Source organism: Lytechinus variegatus, chromosome 4 (assembly GCF_018143015.1).
Source record: "Lytechinus variegatus isolate NC3 chromosome 4, Lvar_3.0, whole genome shotgun sequence".
In the NCBI taxonomy this organism is placed as follows: Eukaryota; Metazoa; Echinodermata; class Echinoidea; order Temnopleuroida; family Toxopneustidae; genus Lytechinus; species Lytechinus variegatus.
This window is the reverse complement of record NC_054743.1, coordinates 6,635,923-6,648,731: the sequence shown is the minus strand read 5'-3', so window position 1 is coordinate 6,648,731 and position 12,809 is coordinate 6,635,923. Positions and strand designations below refer to the sequence as shown.

Below are 12,809 nucleotides of genomic sequence, written 5' to 3'. Positions count from 1 at the left end.
GCAAAATTGTTTGCAATCACAATAATTTATGTATACTTTATCCCTATTTATTTCTATGTGTCTTTTGTTCAGATAGTTTTATTTCTCAAAGTGATAAAATTCTTAAGTATATTATTGCAGCAATTGTTAAAGCATAGGAACCCAATCCACATAGATATTTTGATGCTTGATTTTCCATTAATATCATTTACAAGAAATCAAAATTATAAAGCATAATGAACTCATACTTCAAACTATCTTTTGAAAAAAAAAATTCAAACTTTGCACAAGCTCAATGATTGAAGTCTTGATACATAGAAAGTGCCCTCTATAGTCACATTTGGTCCAGTCTTGTCAGCTAATTGTGATGATGTGGACACTTCAGTAAAAATTTTGTACAAATGAAAAAAAAAATATAGGAAGAAGAAATGTTTTGAGTGAAAAAATGGCACACTAATACCATAGATATTTTTTTAAGGGTTGGGGTATTATTAAATGCAAAAAAAAAGCTCTCAGGTTTTTGATTCCTCATGAATTCTTGAGGCAAGCAAAAATATGATAAATTCAGTGAAAAAATAACAAAGGTTTTATTAGCCTAAATTTGAAAGGTAGATAATTATTACAGGTACACTGTATGTCATTATTCTGAGGACTGAAAACAATGGTCAAGTTGTAAGTGTATTACACATTACACAAGTTAGATTGAGATAATATACATAGTAACTATTTTATTTCATCTTGAAAAAATTTTTATATTTCTGACTTCTCACCCATCCCCAACATGAAATAAATTCAGACAAATAATAATTAGATTTTCTAATGAAAAGTTTAACAAATGAATTTGAAAATAAAGAAATTTCATATTTGGCACCATACTGGTTTATCATGAAAAGTTAATGGATTAAAAAATTTAGTGAGGGAACCCAATGATCTCTTCATGTACATTCTTCTGAAAGTAGAAAACAAAATGATGACATTTACATATAGAAATATAATGTTCCATATTTCAGTAGATCATTATTTTTCATTGAATTATACTTGCAACATACATGTTATTCATCTACTGCCATGTTTGAGGATAAAACAAAACATAAATTAAGGGCTCTAAACAAAAACATGAAAATTTGTTTGACCTAGAAAGTTGATTTTGCATTAAAAAACATTTTGGCAAACAAAAATATTAAGATGAAATAGATGAATTGCTTCAGACTTACTACATGTATACTCAAACCCTTGAACCCACAGCAAATGAAATTTTTTGGATACACTAAGAATATGTATTTTGAGTACATACTCTTATCAGATTTGATTTTCAAACATTCACGTAAATTTTTTGATATTTCAATAATTACCACAGAAAAAAACTGATAACAATGTGAGACAATAAGAGACAAGCAGATTGTGTCTGTAAACCTTAATTCATACGTTTTCATATGTTTACACAATTTTTTTTCTTCTCAAATCTAAACAAGGAAATAAAAACAATACAGAAGTGGAAGATGGAACAAAACGATATTTTCAAATAGTACATGTAGTTTGCCAGATCGTTTTCACTCTTTAAAAAATAATTCAGGTGGATACTATAGTATCGCTTTCAGAATTTTACAAATAAAACATGTTTGCGCTATTTTCAGATATGCTATCAATCACTTTGAGGTATGTAAATATATTACCTTGAGACAAACAATTAGAAAGATTCAAACATGTTGGGTTAATATGCTTTACAATATTAATTTATTTTTTAAACAGGCCAGTAGTCAACAATATTCTGTTTGTCCTGGTCATGACATTTGAACTGACAGTTTTATCCAGTAAAGTTCAAATCATGTGATAGTTGCATTGCTTCAAATATACATATACGCCTATTATTTGTCCCATTCCTCATTTTCAGGTATATTTATTTACTTTTTTTCAGTCAGCTCATCATTTTTTCCTCCAAGATATCGTAGTATGAGGCAGGTTTTTGTCTACCTTGTGGAAAAGGTCCTTGTCCTTTTTTTTTAGATCCATTCAATTTCACTGTGAAATAGAAGACTTTTCTTAAGAAATGTCCTGATATCTTTGAAAAAAATATTCAAATGGCAAAACAATATTCACTTTCATAGGGATTACCAACACATTTAAAAGAATTATGGTCCCATTTAATAGAATATATGAGATGAGTCAATGTATTTAAAGTGCTATTTTAAAGGATAAGGATATTGAAAACAAAAAAGATGGGAACATTTACTAGTAACCATCCCCCATTTGCACCTTTTCTCCCATAGACCTATCCCCCCCCCAAAAAAAAAACCCCTCAGCTTTCTTAGCTTCTGAAAGCAGTAATCAGATTTGGCTTGTCAATGTGCAGTTGTTTTTAAAAATGCATGGATACGTGACAAATTAGTTTTGGCACCTAGAATGTTAAGTGCGGTTTCGGTTGTGAACAGGTATAATGCATTTTTTCCCAATCACAAAACGTGTCTCCTTCTGAATAATGTTGCATGCACCCATTATAAAGAGTCATAACATGTTGTGTTTGTGGTTAGTTTGTATTGACTGCTACCATTATGCTCCTTGATGTTTTGCTTGTATGAGAAACATGTTTTTTTTTTCAGTCTTTTTTCCTTCAAATTGCATGACCTTGTTTAATTTGTTTTTAAACTTGAGATTCATAGACCAAGAAATGTGTTTTTATGTACTCAGTAAATTATTTGTTATGTACAGTGCACTCTTGGTGATAATAGAATTTTGTTTCTGAGCTGCAATGTAGTATGGATTTCCTCCTTATTTAGAACTGAAAAATGAGAATACTGGTGGTTTCAAAAATACTGATTTCTAAAGTCCCAGTTTTGTGTGTTGTCCCATGGTATTTCTCAGAAAATACTGATTTCCTCACCAAAATACTGATTTTCAGCTTTTATAATACTGAATTGTTTTTGTTCAGGTTTGCAGCTCTGATTAATATACAAACAGTAACAAAGTATTACATTATTTCATAAGCCAAGTCTAACTTAATTTCCTGTCAATTTGTCCAATTGCCAACTTGTGTACTATAATTTGGTCTACCATTAGATTGTCCATTCACCACATGGTCTACCGGTAGTCTAATGCCATTCTGTCTAATAACCAGTTGGTCTGATAGCTTTTTAGTCCACATACCATTTGGTCTAATTATACTACATGTAAGTGTTGAATTGTGCATGAAAAATGAATGAAAATGAAATGGATATTAGACCAACTGGTTATGAGGCAAATGGTCACAGACAGAATGATGATTGGACCAAATGGTTGTTAGACGAAATGTTGATGGACGGAATGGTATTAGACTAAAATGAAATTAGACCATGTGGTGAGTGGACGAGTTGGCAATTTACCCATTTTACTAGGGTTTGCGCTTATCGATTTAGAAAGTCTAGAGTACCGGTATATGAGTAGAGCAATAGCCCACATGTTGTGCACCTGGGGGATAATTGGGCACAGTCAATATCATAAACACAGCAGGACTGTGATGTCACACAACAAACAATCCTCTTTAATTGGGTCTCTGACGAATCTCAAGCGATTGTCAAGAAATCACAGAGGATTCTTTCTAGAATACAAGAAACTGAATTACTTTGAGCTCTGAATCAGGCTAAAAATAATTTAGTTTAAACTTGGTTAATTGATATGTGGTGCTAGAAAGTTTTTGAACCTACCACAAAATGCACTCCTTCATGCTGAGTGTTGAATGGAGACAACAACACTGCAATGAAACACACTTCATTGAATGTAATATTTTATAACCTGAATTTACATTTAAAAATCTATAACATGGCAGAACATGAACACTTTTATGTTCATTTATGGTCGGGTTCACTAACTTTTTTAGCACCATTGTAAATGTGTGTACTTGCCAGATGTACATCAGAGGCAATTATTCTGCACATTATCAACTATAACCCATCATCTTTTCCTTGTGATAAATATGTTTCATAACATTAGAAATGTTAGTTAAGGCAAATGATAAGCACTTCCATTTTCTCTTGATGAGAGATAGGTTCTAGTTGATTATGAACTCTTATGAAAGAACTGTACATGTACAACATGACCATAACTAATGTCAATATTTGATGTGTCCAGGACTCCAGGTTCGGGACTATGTGTGATATGGTTGTGAGGTTATTTTGAACTTCAACCAAATTATCAGTTCATCTAGCGATTAGAGATGTTATTTCTAATCATCACTTTAACCCCCCCCCCCCCATCCTTCTTCCCAACACACACTTTTCAAAATACATAAAGAGTAATTGTTAGTACAAAGTCGATCAAAGTGCACTTACTCATTTTGAAGCAATTGGCTGCTGAAGCCACATGGTGGGATCGTCAAAAAGTCATACCAGAAAGTTTACATTTCAAATATTAAAGAATAATGAGAATTTAGTAATGCTTACAGCTAAATAAGTTGTCGTTCGTTGATGTCCAACGATTCCGGAAGAAGTTACCTGAACCTGCCCTCTTCCTCCTAAGGTTCTGAACAGATGAAGAAAACCAATCATTTTCCTGCAACAAGTATACATGCAGATGCATATTAATTTGCAAGATTTGTTGATTGGAATTTTTAGAGAAAAAGTGCAATAGCAAGAGCAGTAAAAGTCATGGACTAAAACGCTTGAATTATTTGAAACTTGTCCAAATGATTGGTATTGAATTGGGAGTGGCTTTGTGGCATAACTCGAGTGTGTTCCATGCGTTATTGATTGTAATCCCTGAATAAATACAACTCTCATTCAAGTTTTAGGTTGTACACTCAAGCTCATCAGTATCAATCAGGGAAACGATTGTACTTGGTGTTAAACCAAAACACGAGTTCTATTCACCCAAGCGGACACAACTCTGTAGTTTAAACATTTAGCATCAAACAACCATTCAGCCAGAAAATCGGGGCAAGCAAAGTTAGGTACATTTATCACAAAAATACTTCGGCTCCCTTTCAGCACCCTATTCTCTTCAAAGGCTAATTCCTCCAGCCATTCAGACTCTCTGCAAACGTAAAATCTATTTGTAAATGTTTGCTCCAGGGACACAATTTCCCAGCACAATAGAGAATAAGAAGTTGCATTCCTCATTCCCAAAATCATTCATTCATACAGTCATACAATAAGTCAATGTCACTTGTGTTTTCGTAACTTTGAGTTCTCCCTGGCAAGTAATACTTTTTTCTCTCCACCTGCAAACTATGTGTACGCTCCGCTCTATATTAAAGAAGGAGTTAAGCATTTCCTGTGTGTGCTAGCCAAGGGGAGTCTGGTATCCAAATGTGGTTATTCATTTTAATTTGGCCAACTCTCACTCTCTCTTGCTTTCAGTAGCAAGTTATTTCATGTGAGTCGTTTGAGATATGAACAAGCTACCTTTGAGGACTGTCTATAGAGGAATCCTATCAAGCCAAGCAGCATTGGTCTCTGTAATTCTGGATTATGCAAAGTATCCTTGATTGACCATTCAGCCTTTGCAACATGCTAAATCCTGTTGCTTTTGTTGAAACTATAAGAGGATGAAGACAGAAGACAGAATAAAATGAAGCAGCTTTTGCATTTCTTTAGAATTGTAAGATAATGCTATTGTAGCCTGGATGTACCATCCTGCTTGATATTCCTGATCCTGTCACACACTCAGTATAGAGATGAGCAGAGTTTGCATGTATTAAATCAGTTCAGGAGGAAGGTTCAGCAGAAGTCACTTGGCTAGAAATTGTGGATACCTGCCACTTGGACTAGAAAGTATTTTGAATGATGTGGTGATGAAGAAGTTGCACATGACAATTCTGATTAATGTTGTACAGTGATCAAGATCTTATTGACTTGACAGTTTGTTGTGACGAAAAGGGGAGATATGAGGACACTTGCATGAGGGTAAATTGTCAGATGAGGAGCTTGGACACTATTTCAATAATGTCCGCTGGATACCTGATCTGTTGATCAAAGGTTCTGCACTCTTTTAATGTCATAGAAAAGAACAGCTTGGCACTAGTGGTGTCTTGAGCATTTGGATTCATATTGATTAATTGTCAAGTCTTCAATTGGCGTGTGTCATGGTCTGACAGTTAGGAAGTTTCTCATCAAACAGGACCGACTGACTGTCCAAGGGGTTGACTCACACTGATTCGCCAGAGAGATCCTTCTGTACATCTCATTCGCTTGACGTCCACAGCTGTGGATCTTTGCGGTTTAAGAACTATAGTCATCATTAGGTCAAAATGGCCCTCGACCAAATGAGTAAGGTTTTCTGAGGGTCTCCGCATACTGTATGTTTCATCTGGGTTTATAGCTTGAGCTTGAAGCACCTATCCCTTTATCTGAAACACTACATTGGTTTAATAGGTGCCCTGTGATAACCTATCAAGTGTACTCTGAGAAAGGGCTTCGTCCAGTTGGCAGTTTGGAAACATACTGGTAGTGCCTAGATAATATCGTCGACACCACCATTAATTTGTTGTTGTGAGGAAATGTGACATACTGCAAATCTTTCTGGATCTAATTTGGAATATTTACATACTACAACCATGAAGAAAGAGACAATTACCACCAAAGAACGGACTGCGAAGAAAACAACCAAAGTTACAAGTAGGGGTGAGTGGCAGATTCTGACAGCAAAAAAACTAATTTTTGTTGCACTTCTAAGGCTTGTTTATTATCAAACGCTTTTTGGGGGCAGCTGATCACATTTATGGTGTACTTATTTTCTCAAACCACATTGAATTTAAAAAACTTGTAAAACACAATCAAATTTTATGCCCTTATTTCAAAATCGTTCTTGACATGCCAAAAGCTGGCCAGAAGTTTGCCACATGTAGCAACATGTGGTGATACCTCATAATTTTAGACATGATTATCACTATATTTGTATTCCACGTATTATGTGTTTTAAACCGGTGATTACACCTTTGATATGAAAATGATGCCAAAGTAATGAACCCAATATATATATTCATGCTTTTAAATGCCTCTCCATTAAAAACTAAATATGTACATAAAAAGCAAGTTTTGTAAAGTACCATATTTCCCAAAATATGTACATGTATAGAGGAAATTTATGTGTTCAAAAGGTTAATTCTACACAGAGCTCTTTAGCTTCCAGGGTATGTTTAAAACTTTATAGGTCTATACCCTCACAAAACCAGAATTACAGTTGTGCAGGCTATTTTAAAGCAGAGTTGATATTGTGCTTGCTGCAGGCGAACGGACAGAATATAACTCAGAACTCTCGAATGTAGGTTGTAGACACGCAACCAATACATCATCATACACTCCATGTATTAAAGCATCAATCAGTCAGCTCATGAATGAAGGCCATGCGTACTGTGCACAGTGTAGAGCCAACCTCATTTGTTTGAATATTAGGTACTTGAGGTTGTAAAACAAATGCAGACAGAGTTTGACAAAGCTTTTTGTATGGAACCGAATATTCCTGATAGCATTGTGTTAAGAGTAAACATAGACTGATGAATTGAAAAGACAATTCCATTTGAGCTTTGTAAAAAATGATATTAAAGGGTGATGAATGATTAAAAGAATATTTTATTTCTTCATAACATTTTAAGCCTCCCCCTTAAAGATTTTTTTTTTTTGGGGGGGTAATGGGATACTTAAAGTCATCAGGGGGGGGGGGGAGCTGTCAGGTTACTATGGTTTTAATACTTGAAATGGCAAGTAGATTTTTTTATCATTTTGTTTTTGTATCAGCAGGTAAAAACAAGTAGTCCTTTAAATATATCAAGGGTTATTATTAGAATGAAGTAGTACTAGTATCACCCACGAGGTGGAGTCTGCTTACGTGTCTATACGCACATTCATTGCTAATTTCTAGTTGTGATTTATGCTGGACATGGCATTCTGCTTTAAAAGTGAGTTTCATTTGTCGTGACCAATTACCACTACTGCATTGACTCACACCTTTTACTCTGGTCTTCAAATTGGAACAATTTTTTTTTCTTAAATGCTGTTGATGGTTTGGTTTTAGGAGTCTTTGATTCGTGGCATCATTGCTGTGGGAGAATTTTCTTTGAAGAAGTTGTTACACCGATAAAGTTCAAAGTTCTGATGATCGGCCTTGGACTACAGGACAGGCCCAAGAGTCCTTAGTTTTTACACCATGACACAACTTGATCTTGATTTTCTAACAGTGCCAACTTTGGAAAGCAGATGAAACTGGAAAATTTGATTTGGCAAGTTAAGTGTCGCCGTCATGCTCGATATTTATGAAATCAAATTGAGGACACCTCCAACGCTTGATAAGCGACCAAAGGCAATGGGACAATGTTGTAGAATGGTGATATCTGTACCTAATGGCCCTTTAGAGTTGTGATACATTTCTGTTGTCAAGGATTCTTTGTATTTGATGTTTGTGAAAAATATCCTTGACAGATGAATGAAACATGGACTATTTACTCTGTGATTCAGACTTCAGAGTGTTCTTGGACTTGGAAACTCTGTCCAATGAGGTGATTCTCTGTAAAGGCTTTAAAGGTTACCAGATGTGAGAACCTTATAAACACTGACTGAATCCTGACCCGGAGTGTGCAGAGTTTTTGTTGTCTTCGATCATCGGGCCCACTCTTTTACAACTACTAAAAGCTGTGTATTCTGCGCCTATTATTTTGCTTCTGAGAGTTGATTCGTCTTGAACACTGAGTTTGAATCCATTTTCATCAAGATTTCAAAAGTTATCACTTCATGATGAATTCAATTGTTCTCCTCAACGTTCTTGCGCTTGCTGTTGTACTTGTCTTCTTTTTCCTGAAGAGCTGTGCAGATAAATCCGATCAGGATACTACATGACAGTGAAGTGAAGTTCTTGTGATTGTTGTTTTTTACATGTCTAAAAGAGATTGGAATAATCTTGAAATTAATTAATCATATTGCCAATTTGCCTGTACCTCATACTCTTTTACTGATCATCGTGATTGTAGCCATGGGTTCTACGCACCAGGATACTCTGTTATTTTGGCAGCCATTTGAAGGTATATCACTGTTAATTTACAACCCTTTTTTCATGATTTCTATGAATCATGTTTGGATGTAGTTTGATATTGCTTTTAGTAATGAAATGCTACATGTACATGTACGGTAGAGTGGATTATCTATAATAATGATTGGACTTATATTGTGCCAAATCCACTATGAGAAGTGCTCATCGTGCTTTTTATTAAAGAAGTTGGAAAGAAATTAAGAAGAATTGAACAGAAATGTTTAAAAACCGTTGGTTTTAAAAACCACCTTTTGAATTCTGGCCATATTTTGCCGAATCCATGCTGAGAAGTGCTCAAAGAATTTAGAAAGAAATTAAGAATTGAACAGAAATGTTTTGAGTTGTTTTTCTTTTTTAAGTTTCAGAATTTTTTTTTATTGTCTTCAGGAAGCTTATTCCATGACTTGAGTTGGCAAATTGTCTTTGATTTAATTTGAAAATGAATTTTATCATTTCATGGGATATGATAAAAATTATTCATCACTCGTCAGTGGTATACATTTTGTATAATAGATATGAAAGAAAACATTTTTAAAAAGTTTGGCAAGTGCTATTCATTAAATGAGTAAAGTTGAATCAATTTTGAATGATTTTGAATTCAAACCGTCTTTGAAGACCATCAAAGATAATGACCATGTAACCCAGTCTCAAGTTTTATTTTATTTTACAATTTTTATTGTATTGTTCATCTTGGTGGCATTGACTATGTTTGAATGTAGACCTTGTTGCTCCAAAGATTAGAACGTGGACTTATATATTATTTATTGAGATTATACTACAAGGACGATGATGTTTGCATTGTCCAGAGACCAGTCTGTGATATATAGACACAATTTGTTCTTGTACTTTTCACCTTTGATAGGCTGTTTATCATACCCAATGCCATCTCATCTCTTAAATACTCCATACTCTGTCTGTACTAAGTTATTGATTGCTCTATATAATTAAAGAAAGGATATTGATTGTTTTAAGAGATGATGACCCTAAGATTCAAAGTGTATCTGCATTCAAGGTTTCTTGCCATAAAATAATGATAGTCTCTTGCCAAGAAGTAAAAGAGCACCTGTATCAACTGGAATCTAGAACTCTTGTTGCTTCCTGGTCTCAATCTATTGTTCTCAACATGGGCTCATCAACTGTTTTCTTCTGTGCTACTATACTACTGTTTCTATTTCTTGGTTTAATCATGAAATGGAGAGCGTTCATTGAGATATACCTGAACCATGATCGATTCGAAGTCAGATTTGTTCTTTCAGCTAATTCTCCCAGTATCTTCAATAATTTCAAGTTGGCTTTTATGAATAGACACATACACCTTGATGAGGCTGTTATCAAGAACCTCAACCACTGCTGATTTGGATGTTATTCACTTGTATATTTAGCGTTTTCTTCTGTATGCCAAGAATGTTTTCGTTATGCCAACTCTAAAGAGGTAATGTAGGAGGGATGAGTAGGCTTTCTTTAATACCCCTTTCATAAACCTATCCTCCAATTAGCCGCCTAAGAGTAATGCGGATAATTCAATAAAAATTGCGTTCATAAACTCTGAAAATAATCCGCACTATTTTTACGAGCGCCCGTCCTGAAAAAGGAGGATAATCGTCATGGCAACCACACACACCCCCTCCGATGCGGTTGCGTTGGAAAAGGGTGACCTTGTGACCGCTCCATGGCAATTGTCCGCATTACTTTCGAAATGCGTTCATATAGTCAAAATCTGGTCCCGATGCTGCTATTATGCGGATAATTGCAGCATCAAAATAATGCGGATAACTCTGGTCCTCCTCCGATTTTACGACCAAATTATGCTGCTATTAGCTGCATAATTGGGTTTATGAAAGGGATATATGACCTTCTAATACATGCTTCGATGTAAGATATTGAGGTATGGATTTATTCTTTTGACATGTACAGGCTGTATTCACACACTATTGCCAAGTTATGGGACATGGATGAAAACAAAATTGTTTTCAAGTTGTAACATTTTTGTGTCAAGTATGATTATGTCCCAAATTGTGTAGCCTCTGCACTGTAGTTTGTGTTCATAGGTTTCCTTATTTTTTTAGTAAACTTGTAGAAAAGGCTTAATCGCTTGTAACAAGATTTTATACATTGAGAAGTTATTTGAGACTTCAATTTTGTATTTGTAGTCTTGTTTACAGTGAGATTCTAACTGTGGTATGCCCCTGGTCACTTTAGTTCACAAGAGAAAACTTATTCAAAAGTTTGAAAACATATGTGTGAACAGGAATGTGTATAGTGTCAAAGAAGTAAGCAACTTTACATCCCAAGTGTCACATTTGTTGCCTTTTTCTCTTCTTTCCATCACAAAGTCATCACCTTTATTGCTGTTGATTCAATCTAGCCTTGGTAGTATATTACTTGTGCATGGAAAGTCAAATCTATAATTGTTCATCCCATAGTAGAGCTGCATACATTGAATTCATATTTCACACCCGATTTAACATGCAGTTACTCGTGGTGATTTGGAATTGTTATTTGAAGATTTCGTGTTAATGTGATTTACATGTACATGTAGAGAGCTCTTGTTTTGGCATACAATGTATCAAATCAATTTCTTTGATAGCAATATTTCATATTTCACCATGAAATTTTTATTTTCTCCATGTGAGGAAAAGTTTTATAAATGGTATATGGTTTTATAGAATTCATTGTTGATTGTGGCTCTTATGCGGATGATTTATTTCCCCTCTCTGTTTTATTGTCAGAGTATTTCTGACTCTTCACATTTCATGATAACTCACACAAGTCATGACTGTTGTGAATCATGCATTTAGTAATTTGTTTAAAGGTCAAGTCCACCTCAGAAAAATGTTGATTTTAATCAATATAGAAAAATCAGACAAGGAAAATGCTGAAAATTTCATCAAAATTGGATGTAAAATAAGAAAGATAGGACATTTTAAAGTTTCACATTTTTTTCAAAATAGTTATATGAACGAGCCAGTTCCATCCAAATGAGAGAGTTGATGTCACTCACTATTTCTTTTGTTTTTATATTGTTTGAATTATGCAATATTTCAATATTTACGAATTTGACAATTAGGACCTCTTTGCCTGAACCGCAAAATGTTAAAATGATAAAATTCCACGTGTTCAGGGAGGAATGAAACTTCATTTCACAGGAAAATGATGAGAAAATCAAAATATTTCATATTTCATATAATAAAATATAAAAAAAATAGTGAGTGAGTCATGTCATCAGTTCCCTCATTTGCATACCGAATGAGATGTGCATATAATTGTTTTGTGAAATTAAGTGAAACTTTAAAATGTCAAAACTTTCTTATTTTACATTCGATTTTGATTAAATCTTCAGCGTTCCGCTTGTTGGATTTTTCTCTTTTTATTCAAATCAAGTTTTTGTTGGGGTAGACTTGTCCTTTAAATTTGAATTGTCAGATTTTGATTGCAAACTTATGGACCTTGTTGGTTTCATATACCTCCTGATAATTTCATTACAGTTTAGATGCAAACCTTTGAAATTTGCATAATGCTCTTTAATTACTGTATGAATCAGTCTTGTTTGTTTCATTGAAGTTTCATGAAGAATGACAGACATAAAATGGACCAAACTTTGAATATAGCCCTTATTTATATTTCAATTATTCTTTGTGTATTTATTTTTGCTTCCGAAGCATCATACAAACGACCAAGACCAAAAGGTAACTTTTGTACATTTAATAGCACAATGTGGCATGCGTGTGTCTCAATTTTATATCTCTGCGTCTGTTCAACATCGAACACTGTGACTATCATGAAGTAGACAACTTTTCCTACCTTATCTCAATTTCTTAGACTTTCATACACATGCATGATAC

At 34.3% G+C, this 12,809-nt stretch overlaps 1 protein-coding gene across 1 annotated transcript in view; it reads left to right on the top strand.

Annotated features, from left to right (window-relative positions):
- Nucleotides 1-12,809, top strand: part of LOC121413265 (titin homolog) — an 89,263-nt gene that overhangs the window by 59,721 nt on the left and 16,733 nt on the right. The window contains exon 8 of the mRNA XM_041606025.1: nt 12,627-12,653. Within this exon, the coding sequence (XP_041461959.1) occupies nt 12,627-12,653 (27 nt within the window). The remainder of the gene's footprint in view (nt 1-12,626; nt 12,654-12,809) is intronic.